Source organism: Eurosta solidaginis, chromosome 1 (genome assembly GCF_040869045.1).
Source record: "Eurosta solidaginis isolate ZX-2024a chromosome 1, ASM4086904v1, whole genome shotgun sequence".
Taxonomy (NCBI): Eukaryota; Metazoa; Arthropoda; class Insecta; order Diptera; family Tephritidae; genus Eurosta; species Eurosta solidaginis.
Genome location: NC_090319.1, coordinates 12,169,276 through 12,194,476, shown reverse-complemented (window position 1 = coordinate 12,194,476; position 25,201 = coordinate 12,169,276). Strand labels below are relative to the sequence as shown.

The 25,201-nt window shown below is 33.0% G+C and overlaps 2 protein-coding genes across 18 annotated transcripts in view; one reads left to right on the top strand and one right to left on the bottom strand.

Moving 5' to 3' along the window:
- LOC137249145 (uncharacterized) overlaps window positions 1-19,448 on the top strand; it is a 123,440-nt gene extending 103,992 nt beyond the window's left edge. For all 16 annotated transcript variants that reach the window (XM_067780510.1, XM_067780410.1, XM_067780457.1 and 13 more), the window contains one exon: window positions 11,943-19,448. In XM_067780510.1, the coding sequence (XP_067636611.1) occupies window positions 11,943-14,255 (2,313 nt within the window). In that variant the 3' untranslated portion in view covers window positions 14,256-19,448. The remainder of the gene's footprint in view (window positions 1-11,942) is intronic.
- The window catches only part of Npl4 (nuclear protein localization 4), a 213,911-nt gene that overhangs the window by 163,740 nt on the left and 24,970 nt on the right, over window positions 1-25,201 (bottom strand). The gene's annotated exons all lie outside the window — the stretch shown is intronic.

Here is a 25,201-nt window from a genome sequence, read left to right as displayed (position 1 = left end):
CAAAAATCGTTGGACCATGTGGTCCACTGGAGTACTTACCATTCTACTCCACTGTAATGCAGCGATGGACCAACTCATGTTTCTACACGAACATGTTGTAAGCCGATCATTGCTCGTTTTTAACGATTGTAATCACTACACGATGTTTATTGGACTGTGGGTACTCCATGGATTACTCTGATGTAATGCGGAGCTGGAGTATATGGTCCGGTCCTAGGACATCGCAATGTTAATTGGACCATATTTTTTGTATGAATTGTGGTTAATTTTGGAGCACTCGCTTGGTCCATAGCGAGTACTCCATACATGCATGCATGGAGTACTCGCGATTTTTGCAGGGTAACTCAAAAAGTAAATTTTTGGCAACATGTTGCCCACACGCAACCACTTATTGATGAACCATGGTTACTGGGATGGGAATTTGCTGTTTACAATGTAGTTTTTGTTGCTATTTTTACACGCAGCTGTATAAAAAAAAGTACAAAATCGGTTTGCTTATTTATTCAGCGCTTGGCGCATGAGAAATTTTACGTTTTATTTAATTAAAGCATGGACGGTATACTTTTAGGCGCTATGCCATGGAGTTGCCAGAGATGTCTGTATTCATACTAGTAAAAATATAATTTGTGCATTTTGTGAAGCCTTCAGACATTGGAAAGTTTTCAATTAGTCAAACAAAACTAAAGTTTAGCAAAAACAAGTAAAGGTGTCTAAGTTCGGGTGTAACCGACCATTCTATACTCAGCGTGAACTTCAATTGCACATTTCATTTCAGATAAAATACTGTTCTACATAACACGTGGTCGCCAGTTTAAAAGAAAAATGTCTCCCCATTTCCTCTTACAGTGAAACTTGATAAGTGAAATATCATTCGATTCAAAACTATTTTTTGCTAAGTTATAACTTATTAGTCTAGTCTACGACCCTTTTAAACTTGTTTTATATCTAAGTTGTCGGGGTCTTTAACTGTTCCGGTCCATTTTTACTAGAAATATTTTCTGCTATAAGGAAAATATGTATATGTACACAATTTCATTACGATATGTTAATTTTTCTTCGAGTTATGGCTCTCGAAACATTGAAAATTGCTTAGTCATAAAAGGGGCGGTGCCCACGCCCATTTTTTAAAATTTGAAGTTCTTCCTATTTATTGTTATAAATCCACTTGGGAAATGAAATACCATTTGCTTTTTTTGAAAAGATAAAACTTATTTTATTCGTCCACGACCCTTCCAAAAATCTTTTATATAAAAGTGGGCGTGGTCCTTAACCGATTTCGTTAATTTTTCTTCAAAGCATTCCTTATAGTCAAGGCAACCTCTCTGCTCAATTTTTTTACGATAGGTTTAACGGTTTTTGATTTATGTTTAATAATATTTGTAAAATTGATTTTATCACAAGTGGGCGGTGACACGCCCATTTAAAAAAATGTTTAAAATTTTTATCAAGAGTTTCAATATCAGTCCACACGACAAATTTCAATATTCTAGGCGCATTATTTACTAAATAAAGTTTTTTGTGTTTTCCAAAATGTTATATATATAAAAAGTGGGCGTGGTTATCATCCGATTTCGCTCATTTTCAATAACAATCTATTCTGGGTCCAGATAAGCCCGTGTACCAAATTTGGTGAAGACATATCAATATTTACTCAAGTTATCGTGTTAACGGACAAACGGACGGACGGATATGGCTCAATCAAATTTTTTTTCGATACTATTCGATATATGAAAGTCTATATCTAAATATCTCGATACAACCAACCGCTATCCAATCAAAATTAATATGCTCTGTGTGCAAAGCACGCTGAGTATAAAAATGTCTAATTTGAAACGTATACCATATTGTACTTACCTATAGGTATAAATTACATGTATTTATGTTGCCACGTATACTTTATAAATATATATGTACAGAGCGACAAGCTATTGCACTTAGGCGTCTGAGCACATCAGATGTTCATTTCAAACTTTTTACTCACCTGCAATGGAAGAAAGGGAAACAAAGAAAACAAAGTATCAGAATCCAAAACTTATCAGCAAATTATGACAATCGATTTTTAAGTAACCGACCTAAATAATATAAATTCTTATGTGTATTTAGTTTAGTCCCAAACTTATAGTACTCGTAGATATATGTATATAGGACTGCATATATATAATAAAAGAAAACTCATGGCAAATGCGCTCTAAAGTTTGCATAAAACTTTTAATTGCCTAAATGATAGATTCAGGATGGAACAGATACAGTGAAAGTAAAATGAAAGAAATTATCGCATAATATACAGTCACCCACAGTTAAAACGGAACAATATATTACAATACTGAAATAAAATGTTACTAAGATATATCTACAAAAAAAGTTCAAAAGGAAAAGCTCAAGCATTTTAGAGTACACGGCTTCTAGCTCATGAATTTTTTTTAGAAATATGTTTTCGTTTACTTTTCTTTAGTTAATTTCTATGTTTATTTTTATTTCTTCAGGTCAAAATAATTCTGCACAAAATCTTCAACATCAGTGAAGTTCTACAAACATTAGGGTGGGTCGATTTGTATGGACGAAAGTTAACCGATATCGCGCAATCGATTTTTCGATGGGATTTGGGCTCAGGAAAAAAAAGTTCCACTACGCATACCCAAAAAAATAATTTTCGAGCCTGCGAAAAAAAAATTGCGAAAGGGTCAATTTTTCGACCAAAATACTCCCCAAAACCCAAACAAAAATTTTTTTTCTTCAAAAGCTGTTATAGCCAACGTTTTTACAGCTTTTTGAAAAAAAAAATATTTTTTTGGTTTTGCGGAGTGTTTTGGTAGAAAAATTGACCCTTTCACCATTTTTTTCGCAGGCTCGAAATTTTTTTTCTTTTTGGTATGCGTAGTGGCCCTTTTTTCCTGATCCCAAATCCTATCGAAAAATCGATGGCGCGATATCGGTTAACTTTCGTCCATACAGATCGACCCAGGTTTATATACATATATGTATATTACTACACTGAAAGAAAGACTAGTAAAATCAACCGAAATACGGGTCAATTCAACCGAAATTTCTGTCAATTTTTATCCATCGCAACAAGATGTTGAATCAACTGCGCACAAATCGTTGATTCGTAATTGACCGTTTTAGTAGTCAAATGAACAAAAAAATTTGTTGCGACAAAAAAAATGTAAGGCGCGATAACCTCCGAAGAGATCTAAGGCCGAGCTTCTCTTCCAATTTGCGTCGTGCTCCTTTTTAATTTTTCCTACAAATTGGCGGGACGGGACCTACTTGTTTTATGCCGACTCCGAACGGCATCCGAGAGCTTTTCATGGCAGAAATACACTCGGAGTGCTTGCCAAACACTGCCGAGGGGCGACTCAGCTTAGAAAAATTATCTTCTAATTGAAAAACCTTATTTCTAAAATGTTGATGTTACTTTGCCCGGGGTGTGAACCCACACACACTTTGACAAAATTTTATATTTTATAATTTATAAAATTTGTAATTTTGAACTTCGCTTTGCAAATAGAAATGAAAATAGTAGTCAAAAAACTGTTTCCCAATTCTTTCAGTTGCAGCTCAGCTCATTCTCAATTTCTTCTCTCGCATGTCGTTGCTACACTTGATTGTTTCGAACAAAACATTTAGTATAAATGTTTGACATAACATTTTAAATAGAGAACTTGCAGGTTATAGAAAAGTAAAGAATCAAATCGCAGGAAGGTAATTCACCACTGGAGTAACTGTACATGTAATTCGGCAAGTTTAATTTTCGTAACACTTTAAGTTGAAACGAGTCCAAAACAACTCAAACTTTTATGTTGTCGGAAACATCAACATTAAAAAAGGATGTTTTTCATTATCTTATTAGATACGTTCGAGTGAGTGAAAATTCGTACAAACTTGAACAAAATGTTATTAACTTTGGAAAAATCATGTTCGTTCAAACAAAACTGTTGCAACAAGAGGGCGCAATTTTGCATTTCGCTTGGAGGAGAAGTTGCAAAATTGTACCCGATAAATAGGTGTCCCGGTATCTCATAATTTTTTGCACAGTAAATTCAAAAAAGGGTTTTTCGTTTTGTATTGATAACTGAAAAACTAGTTTTTGTTGTTTTCCCATTTTGTGTGTTTTTTCGATTTGGTGGTTTTCTTATCTTGGTTTTTTTTTTTTTTTTAACAAGTGGCACCATCGTCATAAGTACAAAGTAGAGAGCGCAGTGAGCGTAAAATTCTCTTTGAAATTTGCTCATGCATTGACTGTTGATCGCTGTTGAAATGACCAGTGAGATTAGTTGTGTTAACAAAAAAAACAGTTAGATTGATTAGGAATCTGTCAATTTTACAGAATTTTGTTAACTTAAGAGCGACAATTTCTGTTCTGTTGAAATGACTAAACTAATTTGTTCGCTTGACAAAGAACTCGGTTGAATTAACCGTAATTCGATCAATTTCACCGAATCTCCGTTAAGTCAAGAATGACAGAACAGATTTTTAATGACTTTTTCCGGTCAATTTATTTATAGAATTAAATTTTGGTTAGGCTTTTTTGACCAATGTATTTTAGATGCAAAATAAAAACTTTATTTCATCTTTCTACCCGACGTTTCGCTAGTCTCTCTAGCTTCTTCAGGGGGATATCTGTTTATTTAGGAAAAACAACAAAAAACATTAAAGCAAATTGTTAAAAACCGAAATGAAAACTAATATTACATCACATTTTTATATACACATGAATACGTGATAAATATCACAAATCACAAATAAACACGTAACACCCTAATAAAACATTTATCACACTTACATATTTATATTGTTTAAATATTAAATTATTCTAAAAAATATTTGTACCATTCTTTAGTGGTATCCTTGTCATACTAAACTAATAAATTTGACTATAGACATAAAGTGTAGGCAGCGGCGACGTCATCGGTATCTTCCTTTTTATTTATTGTTTTGTCTCTATTTTGTAAAATTCTTAAGCTTTCCAATGTTAGTCTGGTTTTTCCTTGTTTGTTTTTATCAAGTATCCGTATATTCGCTAAATCAGCTGTATGGTCGTTTTCTGTTGTGCGCTGTGATAATGCTGTGCTTTGCTTCTTTTTTTTTTATTTTACTAGTACCATTTCCTTCAGTGTGGTACAAAATTATACACCTGTTGCCTTCCACTTTTCATTACTCTATATAGCGCAATGTATGTAATTATGAAGGCATGCACATATGAATGTGTACCTATCCAAATATATCTTCCATAAATTCACACTCACTTAAATATATTCCTTCACACCCGACTTCTAATACATATTTGTGTATGCTAGGTTTACTTGGCTAAATAAAAAAAAGAAAAGTTGCATAAATTTAAAATCAACTTTACCATTCTGTTACTATTTTTGTTGAAATTTTGCATACAAGATTTATACGTCGTTATGTTTGCCATTTAAAACTTTTATTTTTGCATTTTCGTTGAATTTTTTTTCTTGTTTTTTGCGGTTTTGTTGGCATTTTGGTTTGTCTAATCGCAACCATAAATGCTCCCTTTAAAACGCATAAAGCGTTGCTCAATTTATGCTAACAGTATGCGTTAAATTTATAACATTTTTATATTGAAAAATACACATAACTATGAATAAATTCGTGGTTATGTATGTATGTATGTTGAACGCATGTGATAGTTTTGATAAACAAATAAGAAGTTGGTTTAAAATTATATTAAATTAAAGTTTTACTAGGCACCGTATCAGTAAGAAAATGATTTCCTATATTTGGTGCTGAGATCCTATTTATGAGGCAGTGAAAGTGAACAGGAATGGATAAAGCCCTAAGGCGCGACGGACAGTAAGCAAATGAGACGGAGAGAAATATAAAGAGACAATTTCGAGGAAATCTGGAAAAAGAGAGGGAAACGGAGGAAAACTGAGATGGGGAACATTACTCGGAGTAAAAGATGAGCAATAGATGGAGCAAGGGGACAAGTTGGGAGCAAAGTGGTAGGTCGAGGAAGGTAAGGAGACTGATAATTAGGAACAAAAAGGCGTAAAAAAGACGAAAGGTGAAATGAGTGTAAGATTGATAAGAGAAGGAGGAAACAGAAGACAAGTAGCCGAGACAGGCCAATTTTCTATAAGCAAGCAAGCGAATTTCTCGACAGGACAGAGTCTTCGTGGTCTATTAATGTCCAATAAGAATAAAAAAGTCAGATCGCGACATTTGGAAAAATTGCGTAGAATTGGGAAATCGTCTGAACTAAACACTGCTGAATAAATAGCAGTAAAAATTCCTATAAAATTTCGTCAATAAACTCTTCTTTCCATGTTTTCCATATTTCAAGAAAACACTTCTATGAATTTTGTAACTGAAACTTTGAGAAAATTTCGAACTGGAGTTCTCTGATTTTTTTTTGTATGCACTTTTGTGGCCCACTTATTGCCAGCGTAACAAAGCGCAAGTAAAAGATTTCTCAAAAATTCGCATCGATTTTTAACCATTTTTTTACGATGGGTCTTTCAGATTTTCTTAGATAAAACACATTTTACATTTTGTATGGAGAAAAACCTAAAACACGCTTTCGGAAAACATTTTCAAAAATCAATACGAATTTTGAAAGATATATAACAGGTACTTTGCTAGACTAAAATTGATTGGGCTGCAAAACTGCACACTCAAAAAAATTTAGAGTTCGTATTTTTTCGAGTTTTTGAGATTGGTTTGCATAGTTTCAGTTTCAAAATGCATTTTTTTTAAACATCTAAAATAAAAAAGGGAGTTTAATGTTTTCCGTGTAATAAGCCCGTATTGACCTCTTTATATTCTTTAGAAAAACCACTGTAACCTTGAAAGCACCTCTGACATAAGTGTCAGACTACGAACAATCTCTTCCCTCTGCAAGGCCATCAAGCATATTCCTAAAATTATTGGCAAGATTTTCAAATATTTTTCAAGATAATATGAGAAGAAAATACTCATCTGAAGGTCTGGTCAATGGTGCGCAATAAGAACTTCTCTGAAATATTAGAGATATTCATGATAACCAACAAATGGTTCGAAAATTGTTTCAATTACGAGGCTTCTATGGTTACGCAGCCTTTGCGTGTTTGACAGATTTCTCTTCATATTTTTATTCAAGTTAAGTTAAAAAAATATGTATATGAATATCAACTCTTAAGCGAATATGGAAGTTTATGTAAAGTGGTCTTATGAAAGTGGATGCTCCCTAAGGCCGTCACAGATCTGCAACCATATTTTTTAAAGGACACGCTTTTAACCTTTAACATGACTTCCACCATGGTACTGTTTAAGGGCTGGTTTATTTAAACAATCACCGGTCTGCCATCATTGGCGTGTTTAAAGACCAGTTCTTTCTACCTATCCCAGGCCTGCCACCATGGTTTCTGAAGGGTGGCAATTGGTCAACCCAAATGACAATTCCATGTTAAACTAATGGGTATTTTTAAATGATTTTATTTAGCTTGACCCGATAAGCTACAAGCTTGAAACTAGGAATATAGTTCAGAACCCGGTGGCAATGCAATAATAAGAAAAAAAAACTCCGACAGGATTTTTTTCATATTTGGAACACATAATACGTACATGCACAGAAAACGACCTATGAAAAAAAGCGCCGCTAGGTGGCGCAAGGATCGAGATATTCAAAAAAATCGTATTTGTGGTCCGATTTGGCTCATATTTGGAACAAATAATACATACATGAATAGAAAATGGCCTGTGAAAAAAATTGCCGCTAGGTGGCGCATGGATCGAGATATTCCAAAGAATCGTATTTTTGGAACAAATAATACGTACATGAATAGAAAGCGACCTATTGTGTCCGATTTGGCTCATATGTGGAACAAATATTACATATAGTCCGGTAGAAGTGACATCAAAATATTTTGGGCTTCGAGGAGGGACATACGTGGCGCAGAGTCGAGTAAAGTCTTTGGAAGGATTATGTATTGAGGACTTAGATTGTAAGAAATTGTCAGGAAAGAGTCCTTGTAATAATGAGTCACTAAATGAACTAAATAGAATGAGAAATAATAGGCAATTAAACAAAAACTTGAAAATAAAATAATTAAAAAAATTGTTTAAGTTAAACGGTTTTATTGAAAACAATACTTACAATACTTACTTACACTCCTCATCCATCTAGGGCAGTGATCAAACAATTAAATAAAAGCGATGGACGCGTAAAATTTCTATTGATAGTTATAAGTAAGACCAACTGAACCTTAATAAGGTTATGCTATGCTTCACATTTTTAGAAATTTCACGCGCCCAACGCTTTTATTTAATTGTTTGATCAATGCCCTAGATTGATGAGGAGTGTAATGACTAGTACCTAGGACCTACCTAATTATTTTCTAGCTTATAGTATTATTATTACTTCATGTAAGTATTGTTTTTAATAAAACCGTTTAACTAAACACATTTTTTTAAATTATTTTTTCTTACAAAAGAGCAGATACTGTGATGGGTATCTTTTTTTTTGGTAACCGGTATGTGATAGGTCATGTGCCAGTCCCTTTGTCGGCAGAGAAGCTTTTAAGTAATTGCATTTCAATTATAACAAGTCGATATTTTATAATTCAATTTTAATATATTTTCATTTTTACACATCCAAATAAAAGTCTTATATAGGCATTTCAAAAACTAAATGTTTTAAATATGGCTTAGATTTAATAGGTTAGAAGGCCCAAATTAAAAATTGATTTTTTTTAGACCCTGATGCAAAATGTGAAAGTTTTACAGCATACAGACAAATACAAGATACACAATATGTGTCTTAATATAAAATGGCTAGGACCAAATTTTAGTGCTAACATAAAGTTTGTTTGTCTGTTTATGTGAAAACGAAAAGCAAATACAAATTTAGTTGCCTTTGCCTTATTTTAGTTAACAACAAACAAGGTGAGCAGTTTCTGCATAAATGATTTTTTGTAGTTGGCTACCAGCTTTTATATGTAATCATGTTTAGAGTTTTTGATGCTACACAACATTTCGTTAAGGTCGCTTCAACATTTCGGCTCTTTCGGTTTAATGGCATTAGTACTTTTACTTGCCATCAAGTTTCGCGTGAACTTTTCTTTATGAGACAATTTTTCTTAAATGCCTCACAATGTATAATAAAAGTCCCAGATTTACTTGTCAGCAAAGTAACATTCACTTTTTGATTCAAGCACTACGCGTAGAGTTTTTGTGTATGCGTTTTTTTTTTGTGCGTTTGTACGTCTCTGAGTGTGATTGTATACTTATTTATTTTTTCCATTATTCCTTCTTCTTTTTCATTTGGGTTTCTAATGCTATAATTATTTCTGACCTTTCATCTGTGGATATTTTTGGCAATATTATGAGGCTGGGTACATATTTGTGTGGGATTTTCTTATCAGTGCAAATTCATATCTTAACCTCTTTTTGGTAGCCTAAGTAGTTTTGGCTAAAAATGGTCGAATGAGCATCAACTTTAGCGTAAAAAAGTTGAAAAAAGTATTAATTGAACATATATTCGTTGAGAAGAAAGATTTGATATACTGATACCGAATAGAGTGATTTTATACTATCCATATATTGATTTGTCGAGTAAAGCAATACCGATAAACGACTCATCTAAAGTCCCGAGAAGCAAATATTAAGTGCTTGCATAGAACGACTTAACAATAAAACTCATCTGTCGAGTCGCATCGGGAATATTGCGAATCGGGACTGTATTTGGGATTATTTTGTGACTAATCCGAGATTTTTTGGTTTAGTTCTCTTTTGTAATTTTTTCATGCATATGTTTATCGGAATTTTTCTAACCAGGAATTAAAGTTTAAGTCTAACGTATATTTTTCAGTGAATATAGAGCCAAAAATTCGACTTTTTTCTTTAAATGAGATTTAACTTCTTTTTTTTTTTTTGGTGAAAAATTTTACTTGCGATACACTTGGTCAAAAACAAAAGAGTTCCAAGAATTCAGGAAAAATGCATTTCACAGTTATATCTAAACCATAACAATTAACATCCTATTTCTTGATTGTTTTTTTATCGATGAATAACCTTCATAAAATTACAATCATGAAAATCGAAAAGTTTGATAATTAAAACAAAGCAGATGACTTATATCGAATAAATAAATATAATCAGATTATTGTTGTACTACTTTTTCTCAATTAAATAAAAATAATAAAACATTAGAATTAATCAACTAATTGTTTGTGTAGTTGTTTGTAATTATTTGATTTTTCTAAATCCTTTAGTTATTTTCAAATAAGTACAGCAGTGTTGGGAAAACTTATTTTTATAATAATTTTTTGAATGCGAATAAGTTGATTAACAGACATTTAAATATAATCAAATTTTGAAACGATCAATTAAATAAATAATTAAAATAATCAATTAACTGTTTTAGTAATTTAACATAGATAATTCAATATAAATAAGTAACTAAAAATAAGCAAATAATGGCGTTAAGTATGGTTCTTTTCTGTTATCAGATTATTTTCATTTAATTTATTATTTTGAATTATCAAATATATATATTTTTTTCAAATTTGTGCAGCAGCTAGTTGGGGCGAACAACTTTTTACATGTTGGTATCGAATAAAAGTAATTGAACTTGTTACGATTAAATGCTATTCAAAAATAATTAAACAATATTATACAAATAATCAAAAACATTTAAATAATTAAAATATAAATGAAAACTAAATTAATTAAATAGTCAAAAATATTTAAATAATTGTTATGATTATAAGGTTAGTTTTCATTATGTGGTTGTTTTTAATTATTTATTTATTTTTAACTATTCCACTTTATTTTGAGGAGACCAATTTTTGTTTAAAGAAAATAATCAATTATTAAGTTATGAAATTGGAAAAAATTGAGGAAACGCAAAAAAACATCAATTAATTAAATGTTATTTGCAAAAATAATTAGCTATTAATCAATTAAAAGATATTGAATCATTTTTGAAAAGTTGAAAAGGTTTAGAATTTTTATTTACATAAATTTTGTGTGATTAATTAAAAATGTTACATCATTTTCAAATCGTGTTTGATTTATTAAAAGATACGAACCTCAATTTGACTTGCAGCATTGTTTCCATTTCCTATTTAAACTTTTCTTTAACGTTAATTTTCAACTTAAAAACATTTGAGAATTGTATTCCGATTTTATCCATGCGTGAGTATGGGTTTGCGAAAATAAATGAGAAGGACCGAAAATCTCATAGAAGAAATCTGCCTTTTAGTACGATACAAGGCGAATCTATACCAGATGGTGTCAAAACGAATTCAACCACTGTGCCGAGCAGAAGAATGTCAAATCAAAAGAAAATTTTCATTGATTTCGATTAACTGACATATTGTTGTACAAGGCGCTGTATGGAAAATAATCAAGAAGAAGCAATCAGCTGTTGGGATAACAACACCTGGTTTTGAATTCGCCTTGGTATAAAATTTATCTTTAGAAAATTTTTTTTGTTTCTGTGGTTGTTGGAGCTTTTTAGCCGATAAAACAAAGACAAAACACAAGTTTTTAATTTTTCCTAAGCATTTTGATGAATTTTTTCTATCTTCATCAGGGAGACTGTATATTTTAACATGAAAATATAACATAAAACCAAAGAAGTATTAGCATATTTGCCATTGAAAAATTAAAATAACGATTTTACAGACTTTTCACTAACATTCGACGTTCAAATACACTTTTAGGTTAAGCTGAAATTAAATGCATCTTAAAGCGTTATCATCCTTAATGTCATATTGATATTTTTCATTCTTAACCCCATCTCAAATATGACTTCTCACATGTCTCTCAAGTTGTACCCGAGCTGCATATTGAAGTTTGAGAAAAGGTTTTAACCCTTAATCAAAAATAACATCTTTCCCTACATTTAAGAATTATTGTAACGTAATTTAGTTTATTATAAAATCAACAATGCATACTCGAATTATGTATATTTATTGTTTTACTTCTTTTTACAGATGGACTTGACGACCGTACCACCGGAGCTTGAAGAGCTTCTCATTTGCAGCTGCTGCCATCTGCCCTTCAACGATAACGATGCCCTGCCTAAGCTGTTCACGTGTCGTCATTACTTCTGCCTCAAATGTGTCAATTCGTTGCTACGCGAAGGAAGCGATGAACTCTATTGTGTACACTGTTGGAAGCGCACCGAATTACAAGGACCCGAGCCACGCACCGATAGTCTCCCCACCTATACGGCAATTTTATATCTAACACAAAATATGACAACGCTCAGTATGAAAATGAAAGCAGCGAGTGAACGTGATCGACAACAACGCTCCGCGTCGATTACATCGAATGGATCGGCTGGTGCGCTCAGCGGGAATGGCGTACTCAGTAGTAATAATAATTTAAATAATAATAATAATAACGATAGTAACGGTAATGTAAACAACATTGGTAATGGCAACAACAACAATAATAATATTGATAAATTAAAAATGACCGAAAATTGTATGACACACGCCATGCCGAATACATTATGGTGCAGTGTTTGTAATATGTTGTTGTGTCGCGCCTGCGCCGCCACCGAAGAACATCGCACACATTTGGTAAAGAATAAAATTGAAGCGAAGGAAACATTGCATGCGGACATATCAAATGAGCTTCTAAGCATGCAAAAGACATTGAGTGATGTGCAACATTTGGTTTTGAAGCAACGCGATTTTTTGCTCAAAATCTTGGAGAGCTGCACAACGCTTAAAACACAAATTGAAGCAGAGCTTATAAATCATATACCAACGCTCGAGTTAAGCGAAATACGTGAAAATTTATGTAAGGCACGTTTATGTCTCGATATGTTGGACAAACAAACGCCAGCCGAAGCTATGAAATTGTATACCACGTTGCATGGCGAGAAACAGCGTCTGATGGCCAAATATCAAGAAATGTTTTTGCAATGTAAATTGGATGATATGATACGTAATTGCAGTTATGTTTTCGATTTTGATTTGATTAAGCAAGCGCTTGTACAAATGCATAATTGTGTACTTAGTGGTGGTAATTTGGATAATTTTGGTGTGGGTTCGGTGATAGGTGGCCTAAATGGTATTAGCACTCCACATCAGAATCCAATTTTACTTTTAGCTAATTATTGTATTTCGCAACTGTACTCACGGCACATGTTAATGTTGAAACAACAGCAACAGCAAAAACATGCACAACAACAACAGCAACATCAACAGCAGCAGCAACAGCATCATCATCAACAGCAACAACAACAACAATTGCTAACAAATGGTCTACTCACATCCATGATATCGCATGTAAGTCTCTCTACAACAATAATCGGTAATATACCAACTACGAATGCCAATTTCCCACATGCAACATACGCACAGGCATTACAACAAAATCAATCAACCAGTAATAGCGTTACGCAGCAGCAACAGCAACAACAACAGTCACAACAGCAAGCAAACAACTCTTCATCGCCTGTGCATAAAACTTACGCTGATATTATTGCCCTCTCAAACAAATCGAACTCAAGCCTACAATCATCGCAACAACAACAATTACTGCAACAACAACAATCGCCTGTCAACAACTTTACGGAAATTGCACCTATCGGCACACCAGCCACATCCTCCTCCACGTCAGCAGTAGTGGGCGCGCAACGCAATAGCGCCGCATCACATCTCTTCTCTAGCAATGATCTCAATGGTTTAGGACTAAGTCTATTGCATTTGCAACAACAACATGCTTCCACTGCGCAGCAACAACAACAAGCTAAATCAACAATGTTACTTAATCCCAGCGTACACGTTTATCCAATTTATTATTTTAATATCGAAATTAATGGACAACATTCTGGGCGCATATTAATTGAGGTGCGTAGCGATGTAGCACCAAAGATGGCTAAAAATTTCAATGCACTCGCTACACAAGAGTTGGGTTATGGTTACAAAGGTTGTCACATATTTCAATGTTGGGAAAATGAAAGTATTATAACGGGTGATTTTGAATTGAATAATGGACGTGGTGGTCGTTCGGTATACGATGAGGGTTTCTTTATGCCTGACGATACGAAAATATTAGCCATACGCGGTTCGGTTGGTATGCGTCGCAGTCAAAAACGTCATGATAATTTAGGTTTGGTTGGTTCACAGTTCCGTATTATATTAAGAGAGATGCGTGGTTTTACGGGTATATTTGCATTTGTGGTGGAAGGTTTAGATTTAGTGGAAAAAATATCGCAAACCGGTGATGCGACTGGTAAACCACAGAGTAGTGTTGTTATTGTTAGTTGTGGTAAATATCAGTTGGGTTAGATGTTAAGTTAAGCCAAAGCATGTTCACATGATTATTTTGGGCAGTTTGAAAATTCCTCTGGGAAATTATAGACCATACTACCATTTTATTTTGCCAAATTTTGCTAAAACCAAAAAACCCATTATCATTGTGATGTATGTTTTTATTTTTCTAGTCCAGAAACAGACCTAATGTACCAAATTATTACTATTTCGATAGAGACTAGATTTTCTCTAGTTCGAAAATCGACAGTTTAGGTTTTCATATTTCATATTTAACATGTATTTGATAAATAGATAACCTGGGGAAAAAAATCCTTCTACTAGCTTTAAGGAATTGCGACTATAACAATATCCTGCACCTTAAAACCATTCCCACTTTCCTACTGGTTCGGACCTATCGAAAAAGGGCATAAAATCTTACTTCAAGCCTTATGTAGAATTTCGATCCAGTTCGGAAACAACGCAATAGAATTAACAAAAGACCTAGGTTTTAACTGTAAATTTTTACAGCGGACTAGAACTATACAGCGGACTATACTATTCTACTAGTTGGGAACTATCAAAAAAGTGTTGGAAATCAGCTAGTCCAAAAGTGGAAATTTGTATCTAGTTCGGAACTATAGAAAAGGTAAATGCAGTAGACAATTTCCACCGCCTTGCACATCGCCAGTTGAAAGCATTTCAAAGAGAGAGAAAAGGAACTAGTACTGGGAAGGGGGAAGATACAAACAGTTACCAAGATCAAAATTGTGCGCAGTAGTATGACAAATCTGCTAGTTGAAATGATAATTTTGCTAGATCTAACAAAACGAATATATTTATATAACGAAATATGTTGCTATGAAGCTCGTGAATACCCTCTACCAGTTTTGCATTTTTTTGTAAAAGAATAAAATTTATATTTATTTTTCTTTCTCTGTAACATTTACATAATTTACAATATGTTGTTTTTACGATTTTAATATTGACAGCTGAAAACAACACCTTATATCAGAAAATTGCTGAAAAATGCGCTTTTTCAAAATTTGACTTAAGCACTCTCTATCTTAAAACTTAATTCAGTATTATATTATATAACTAGATATAAAAAAATATATTTTTAGACAGATGTTGCGTTACAGTTATTAGCAAACACATTCTGAAAGAGACCGTTTTATATGAAAGATACAGCGTTTTTAAATTAAATTTTGAAGTAGTAAAGTTTTCCGCCGATTTCATCGAAAGCGCGTTTTTAAGCAATTTTCTGAGATAAAGCGGTGTTTCCACACAATTGACCAAATATTATGTCTCCTTTAACCTATGTACATACAAAAAAGAACAAAATGAAAACATATAGGGAATTTCTACTCATGGAGTAGTTAACGTCATTTTAGCACTTTTTTAGAACGATGAACAAACAAAAAAAAACTATACAACATGCATAGATAAGTAAAACGAAGCATACACGAAATATTGAATACCTAAAAATTCGCAAACATAAATACATACAATATAACATTGAAGATAAAATAAGAGACGAAAAAAGAAAAATTTAATATTAACTAAAAACGTTGTTAAACAAAAACAAGGAATTTGAAATGAAAATAAAACAAAATATGGAGATCATTTCAAAAAAATAATAACGAACAAATATATATGAAGTTATTTATAATTATCTCGATGTGTAGCTTTCAAATGTTATTAAACATAAAAAAATAATATAGCAAAGAAATTAAATATATATATATATATATTAGAAAATTCAATCATAAAGTGAAAATTGATGTACACAAAGACAAATTATATAATAAATATGTATAATTAATAAATGTTAAAAAGCGAACAAATATATGTTAAAGTATAATGAAAACAAAAAAAAAATTACGAATAAAATGTAAGCGCATAAAAAGCGAGCAGTCGAAAATTCAATATTGAAAATACATAGAACTATCCAGTATTAAATGCAAGTAAATTCCAAGAAAAAAACCATTGATAGCAGAAACGGAGAAATTTGACAAACAAGAAAATAAAAAGAACCTGCAATTATACTAAAAATACATATATGTAATATTTAGTATAAAAAAAAACAACTTAAATATGAAACAAACAGACAAACAAATTAAGTGTCGCATATTGGTCTATAAAAGAATTTTTTGAACAAATTTTATGTTTAAAAGCGCTACAAGTGTACCTGTCTACAAAACGTTACATAGAAAAAAATTTACTAAAAATACCGAGCGAGCGCAATAAAAAACTAACGAAAAAAAATTTAACAAATATGCGCGCGTAATGTTGGAAAATCTCTATATATTTATATGACGTTAATGAATCCCTCGAAATTTTTTAATGTAAGAGTCTTACATACAACATAAAATCATATTCTAACTTTACTAATTTATCACTTTATCTACACTACGATTTTCTGTACTACTTGTATGCATACAAAAATACCCTTACGGGCATGAAAAACGTTTACCTGCAATTTTAGATTCAAAGCACATGTGTTTTAATAAAAATTAAAAAAACAATATAAAAACCCAACGATTTTCATACTTGAAATACTTACTTAAAGTTGAGTACCTAATGTTCGAAAAAAAAAATACATATATCTGTTGAGTGTCCCAAAAAAAAAATCATAACACTTACCCAGTGTTGCTTTACATAATAAAAACGTTTGCTTGAAAAGTGTGTTTTTCAGTCATGTCTTTTAACAAAATTTTATTTTCTATATGTACAGCAGCGAACAGTGGCAATTTTTATCTAATTTGTCTTCTTAATTTTATTTTTGATATTTTAGGAAAAAACTTTTATGAATTTTGTAACTGAAACATGCATACCAATCTCGCAACCGCTTTCGAAAAAATTTTACAAAAACTTCGAATCTTTTATTTCGAACTATTTTGAGTATGCAGTTTTGTAGCGCAATCATTTTAAGACTGACAAGGAATAATTTACAGGTTTCTATGAATATTGTTTTGAACTATGCATACCAATTTCGAAAACATTGGAAAAAACTGCACCAAAATTTGGAATCTCATCTTCCTTGCAGATACCGTTCGAAGTCGGCGTAAAAAATGTAGGTCCGTCCCGCCAATTTGAAGGAAAAATTAAAAGGAGCATTACGCAAATGGAAGCGCAGCCCAAAATCTGGTCGCAGGTTATCGCGTCTTGTATTTTTGTATTTATTTTATTTCTTCCATAAAAAAAAATGCTTCACACTTTGTATGGAGGAAGACCTTCGGAAATAGATTGCCAAAAATCAAATGTTGACCGACCTATGTATAACTTGGACTTTGTTAGACTAAAATTGATAAGGGGACAAAACTGCACTCATGAGAATTCATAAACATCAAAATAAAAATTTCGAAATTTTCGTAAAATTTTCTGGAATTTTTCGAAAACGTGTTTTTAGTTAGTTTGCTTTGCAATTACAATTTCAACTCAACTACGGAATTTCGAAAAATAAACTAAGAATTCTAATGGCCATTCCTACAAGACATTGTAGACTCAACAGCCATATGCCGAAATTGGGCATACAATCAAATGACACCTACTAATTTTGTGATCGGTCAGCGGAGACGTCGGAACATATACACTTGGACTGCGTTGCAGTCTCAAGGCGTAGGGCAAAGTTTGTGGGCTCGCCATGGCCCACATATTCCCACATTCAAACCCTCAAGCCAAGTGAACTATTAAGCTTCATTAAGAAAGTCGGTTTGGATGAGGTATTGTAAAGGAGACAAGGGCACAATAGATCAATGGTCGCAGTGCAACCCTAAGAAATTTTCTATCTTATCTATCTGGCGAAATTAAAAAAAAAAAACTGCTATTTTTTCTTGGCTGCTGTATTTTTACGGATTTGGGGTAAACTCAGCCTAAGGGAAAGGAGGAAGTGAAGATAAAATGGAGTCTTATATATTTTAAAAAGTGTTTTTCAAAATGCGAATTTTTAAAGTTTCGGTTTTTTAAAAATTGGTGAGAAAATTTATTGATCGGTTTTTTTTCGACTTAGTTTCTTTATATCTTCAACTTGAAACAAAAAACGAAAGAAGTGCTCGACAAAACTCATTTGCTTTAAGAAAAGAACTCGACATTTTGTTAAAAAAATTGTAAGATATGCAAAAAGAGGAATTACCAAAAAGTAATTTATTGCGATATGGTCTTAGAAGTTCCTTCATTTAACTTTCTACGTCAATGAGGGAGTCCGAAATTTCGGTATTTCAAGTTTTTTTGTGGTTTTGTTTAAAAATCAAACAGAAAACACGTTTAAAACAAAATGCATTAAGCGTAAATTTATTAAATAATTAAGCTGAACGAGTCTTCGACACAACTTTAGTTTCGAGAGGTTCACACATGAGGAAAATACAGTGACGAAAAACGAAGTCGAATTCCGAGTTTTCGCTTCGTTGACAAAACCGTCTATATTAAAAAAACTAAAAGAAAAATATCGGTCTAAACGGAACCTTAGTTGTTCAAATCATTTCAATCGGCATTTCATTAGCTAATAAAAAAAAGAAACTAATGAATATAAACTTAATTAATGCATAATCCCTTTACATATCTAAAGATTAGAAAAAAATTGCTAAGTATTATCTGGAAAAATTACCTTAAGTTCATGTGTAAAATTAAACGATTTTTTGGCGCAAAATTTATTAAAATGAAAAACAAAATTATTTGCTTGTAAACAGAAATCGATAGCAGAAAACAGAATACTAACAGCGCTAGAAGTAAATTACTCTCGAAATATACAAATTATTTATGTATTTGTTACATATGTACATGCACCGATAAATGTGCAATTGTATGTCGATTTATCAAAACGAAGTTATTTATTTGAAAAAAAAAAAAAAAATTATTATAAAACTAAACGACTTTACTGTGACATTAAAATGCATACGGCCAAACAAACTGAGCTATGAAGAACATTAAAGTAAGATATGAAAAAATAATAATAATAAAATTAAATATACATACATACATTCCTGATGGAAATTATAACGATTTAAATTAACTTAAAACAAACAGCAAGAAGTTGCAAACAAAAATTTACGCTTTAAATGTTGTGTGATTAAATTTTAAGACAATTAATTAAATGCATAGTTTTATGAGAAATACGTTTCTTAAATACAATATTTTAAATTAAAAAACAAAAACAATAAATATATGAATCACGCTATTTATATTCTATGTAAATGTATTAAGCAAATAAAGAAGAATATTTTGTTTATGGTAGCTGGTTGATTTGTAAGTGTTAAGTATTTTTGTTAGAAAAAGAATAGTTAGCAGGATGCGTACGGAAAAGTCAAATGGAAGGGTGTTTCGTTTGTCTATGTGCAAGTACAAAAACATAAAAACCAAATTAAGAAAATACATAGCATCGAAACCAAATAGAAAAAGTTCCAAAAAATTATCTCAAATAGATGGCAATGTGTTCCCGAAAATATCGCAAACTGTAACCAAAAAGCGTTCTCAGCGTATTTAGAAAAAGTCCCGTTAATTAATGTGAAAGATCCTAATATCAGCATAATCTCTTCAAAAGTCAAGCATCTAGTTTTCCCAAACTATTCTATTCAAGTTAGTTATAATCTCAATTATTTTGTTATGAACTGGTCCTGAAACTGTTTCGAGTTCTGAAATAATACCGAACCAAAACTACACGTAAAGAAGAGATATTTACAAGTGCATAAGCTAAGATTAGTCCGCATGTGAAACTATGAAGTCACTACCCTGTAGATTCATAACAAAACCTAAAAAAAGTTCATTTTAGTTCCAAAAATCCAATAATACGAGAAAATTTTAATAATTAAAGAAAAAGAGACAATACTGAGTCGTATTCTTGGATGAAAAATTCCAAGTTCCGAGTAGTACGACATCGATACGAACAAATAAGGTGAATCAGGAGACAATGTAAAATACGCGAAATTCGTTTAAGTAGTTTCCTTAAAATTCTGCAGCCCTTACCTAACAGTTTTGTGCAATTCTTCATCTGTTTTAAGTTAACCGGTAAAAACAATTTAAATTCCACTAAACTTTCGCCACAATCTGCACCTGTTCTTTTTTGTTTTTCTCTACAACATTTTTTATTTTACCTCTCCATTACTTTTCCCTTCTTCTCTTTCCTCATTCTCTAAATATCCACCGTTACATAGCCTTACGAAGTTAACATTTTTATTCATTATTAATGTTTATGGTTGAACTTCAATTTGTTGGAAAGGATCTATCATTATTAAATAATTTTATTAAAATAATAAACATTAATTTCGGATAAAAATAAAAACTCTAATCTCATTTACCAAGAATTTTTGGTATTATGGCAAAAAAAAAGGCGTGGACAGAATGGCGGGGCTGCAAAATTTTTAATATCATGTGCAAATCGTACGATATTATTCTCACACTTCTGTCGTCACATGCGCCAGCTGCAGGGAGGAGCGTTTGTGCACGCGAGGTCAAGGCTCCAGCGACTAGAGGCGGAAGAGTAACGGAATTGTAACGTGAGTCCTGGTATCCAATTGGGGGTTTTCCATTTAGTCGTCAAAAAAATTCTGGTAGCACAAAGGAACCATTCAGGCTACCCAAGAATTTTGATTATACACTCCAACACTAACTAATTATACTTACTAAAATATGGTTTCTCTTATTAATACCGACAATTTTTAGAAATACCGACAAGACGCAATCCAGGCAGTTCAAAATACAAATGTAACAAAATTCCGTCAAAACACAATCCCAACAAAGCAAAATCCGTGCAGCGATATTTATGCGCTTGTCGGTATTGTGTAGTGTAGGGATTTTTTCATGTCTGGATTAGTAGTGCACGGAACTTGATCGTCTCTGCATAATTTAAATTTAACTCTCGAAAAAATAGCATTATTCCAAAAACTCTGAGCTATTGTTATATAAATACTTGTGCACCTTTTATGAAGTATTTTCATTAATAACTGAGAACCATGACAATTGAAAAACATCAACTTTAAGCTTAAGCAACGCATACAAAACAAAATACTAAGTAGAACAGAATCATGATAAGTCGCTAAAGAAACAAAATAAACTTTAACTTCCGTTTAAGAAAACAATAAATTCAATGCCGTTCCATACTTTTTATGATTATGTAGCATTAAAAGAAAACCAAAGAATAATAAAAATGAAACAAAAGAAGAAAAACGCATATTTACAGCATTAACATAGAAAACATATTTTACTTTCATAACATAGCTAAATAAAATATTGTAACAAAATAAAACATACGCAAAAAGAGCGAAAAAAATATTTTCTTGCAATACAGAAGTAGTGTGATATGTTGAAGGTCAAGTGAAGAAGTACTCAACAAGAAAACATTAATGCCAAACAAAAAACGTAAAGCTACGATAACTGTCAAAGTAAATGCTTGAAAATACAAAAACTAAAACAAAACCACCTATGACACTATGAAACTCATATACAACACACAACTACACATACAACTGATAAATGGGAATGCATACTTAAGTACCTTCGAAATCAATAAACAAAAAAACTAAGAAAGCATTAGTAAAATCGCCATAATCTAGATTAAATATACATATACATAAATATACAATACATTAATAGTTGTTATACATACATAAATACAACAAATGAAAATAAAACCAAAGTAAAACAAATGTTTCACACGAAAATCACCAAACAACGTAATTAAGATATACATTAAATAAAAGCAAAAACAAATCAATAAGCAACAGTAATGAAAACTTTAAGCTAATATAATGCAGCAAACAAGCAGCAGAAACTTAAAGTGTCTTTATCGAGGCGTGTTTTTAGAAGCTATTACAGAGTAAAGTTATTTATAACTAAAAAAAAGTCGAAAAGGGCAATGAAAACTTTCATGTTCACAAACATGAAACATATATTTAACTACGCTAGAAATAGTACTGTATGTGTATGAAAGCTACAAACAAAAATTAAAAGGACTACATTTCTATTGCATACATATATACTATATTTTTGTAGGCACTGAAAAGCGCAAAAGAATATTAGGAAGCAAAAAATATCTAAACGCATCAAAACATATACATAACAGCATTCATAGAATGGATAGATTACATAAAATACACAAACATACAACAAATGAGCATACATAGAACAAATAAACAGTTCGGTGTTTAGCTTTAAGTTAAAAGACAGTTTGGAAATACTTTGAATTTGCAAATGCATACCTACTTAAAAGCAAATACAAGAAAATATTAAGTAGCGTTAGGATAGGATAGGTTAGGTGGTAGCTGCCCTGATAAGGATAGCTCACTTGGACAACACGAAGGTCCGTTGTGATACCACATACACCAAAAATAACGGTGACTTAGATCTAGCTACTTAGAGAATCGTTGGGTAGCAACGATAAAGCTCCGAATGATACCGATCTCAACTTTGGATATATCCTCGGGAGATCCAAGTGAGTCGCTACCGAAGTACTTTCGCCTAGTTCTGGCAAAAGCTGGACAATCAAGCATAAAGTGATTTGGTGATTCCACCTCATCATCCTCCATACAGCTGCAGCAGGATGGAGTTTCCAGTATATTGAGACGTACCGCATGGATACCCATGGGACAGTGACCTGTCAAAACCCCAATGACCATTGATAGGTGAGCCTTAGTGAACCCAATTATTTCAGCAGACCTCCTGCCATCCACTTTTGGCCAGAAAGATCTTGCTACCTGCAAGACGTGGTATCCGCCCAACGTTTGCTGAGCTGATTCGAGGCCCAGCTATGGAGGAGCAATCCACAGGTGGCCAGCGGGATCCCGAAATCCCTACAGCCATCTTCATCCGGTTCAGTTGTACCGATGCGGGCTAAGAAATCCGCTTGACAGTTACCCGGGATATCACTATGGCCCGGGACCCAGATAATCTTAATTGTAAAATAATTCGATGCAATCGCAAGCGAGGTCAGGCACTCCCAGACCACCCTCGATCGCACTGTAGTTGAGCTCAAGGCCTTGATAGCCGCTTGGCTATCAGAGTAGATGTTAAATTCCCTAACCGTGGTAGCACTGGATAGCATTCCATCTACCCCATCCTTAATCGCAGCAATTTCCGCTTGGAATACTCTGCAGTGATCAGCCAACTTAAACTTGCGGCTTAAATTTATCTCTTGACAAAAGACCCCCCACCAACCTTTCCATCCAGCTTTGACCCATCCGTGAACAAGTTAACCGGTCCCATGCCCCAGATAATTCCTCTTCCCCAATCCTCTCTCTCTGGAATAACTGGGGTGAAGGTTGTATAGGGAGCAGTCATCGGCATACAGTAGTCCGTTCTGTTCGGGATGAAGTCGAAACTGGTAAGGAGGCTAGAGTGTCCGCGGTCAGAAGCCTGACCAACGACCTTGCCGCGGCCGCCTTTCCCGCAATATCTACTGGGTATATGTTCAGCATGACGTTCAGTGCCAAGGTAGGTGTTGTTCTGAGAGCGCCACTGATACCGATCAGCGCCGTCCGTTGCACTGACACTAACATTTTGGAGGTGCTCGCCGTGTCCAGTGCTTTCCACCAGACCAGCACCCCATATAGCAGAATCGGTTTGACCACCATCTCATAAAGCCAGTGTACTATTCTTGGCGAGAGTCCCCATCTCTTCCCGATAGCTCCTCTGCAGCAGTACAAGGCAATGGCGGCCTTCCTGGCCCGATCTTCCACATTGGGTCTCCAGGACAGTTTCTTGTCCAAAACAATCCCCAAATATTTAAGTATCGTTAAAAATAAGTAATTTGCGTAACTGAAATACTTTGATGAGCGCAGAAAAGATAAGACTTTCATAAAAAAACAAAACTTAAACCAAAAAATCTCGCAAATAATAAAGTATAAATAAATAGTTATATGTCTACTAAGAAGCGATGTTTTAAATTCGATGTTTTAAAATATATATGTGTATGTTTATGTCTGATAAAAAAAAAATTAAAACATATACTAAAAATAAACAATGAAAAAATTTTATATATAAAAACGTTGCTTTAAAAATATACATACTCGTACTATATACACGTAGTGAGAAATTTGTTTAAACAATTACAAATATATACATACATACATGCATTTGGAATAACATTTATGTAATTGGAAGTATACAATGGACGACCTAGTTCATTATGCTTTCAACCGAGTACAATTTAAAATTTTCTCAACTTTGAAAAAGGAGCATGGCAAAATACAATTACTATTGACCCGGTAGACTTTGTATTGCCCGAAAATTAGCTTGCCTACATTCAAAAAGTGTGCTTTGTTTACCTACTTCTCTCTCTATACCATCCTCGTCTACTTTACCCACCCTTTTTTCGTATTCTTTTCCATTTCCATTCATCTTCCTCCCACTCCAACTTCAGCTCTCACTTTCCCTCCAACTCTCACTCTTACGCCCACTCCTACTCTCAATCCCACCGCCCTCCCACTACAGCTCTCGCTCGCACTCCCACACCCATCCAACACTCACTTAGGGATCATTTCACGTCTACTTTGAAGCCATTTAGAAACTGCTTTAAGAATGATACTCGGACTATTCGGGATCACTTTGCGACTGTTTCGAACAGGTTTACAAATATCTTTGTTCTTAAGATCATTTCGGAACTATTTCGAGAATATTTCGTTAGCATTGCGGGACCGTCTCCGATTCAGTGGGATTATTTTTTAGGCCATTTCGAGTTAATATTATGGACAATTTCGAGTCCAAATTGGTTTTGGTTTATTGGATAATTTCGGGCCATCTTCGCGGCCATGTCGAAACTTTTTTTAAAAATGATCTTCGTACTCAGGATAGCTTCCACATGACCATTTTAACAATTTTAGGATTGTTTTTAATATCCAAAGGGGACTACTTTTTACAAGAATAAAAGTTTCTGCAGATCTTCCGCTGTTGAGTCCGTATTTGCATATTCACAACTTTTATATATTGTAACGAATTTGCTGCAAATCCTCTTATTTGCAATCCTCTGCTAAGTTCGAATCACTAAACTGTTGAAT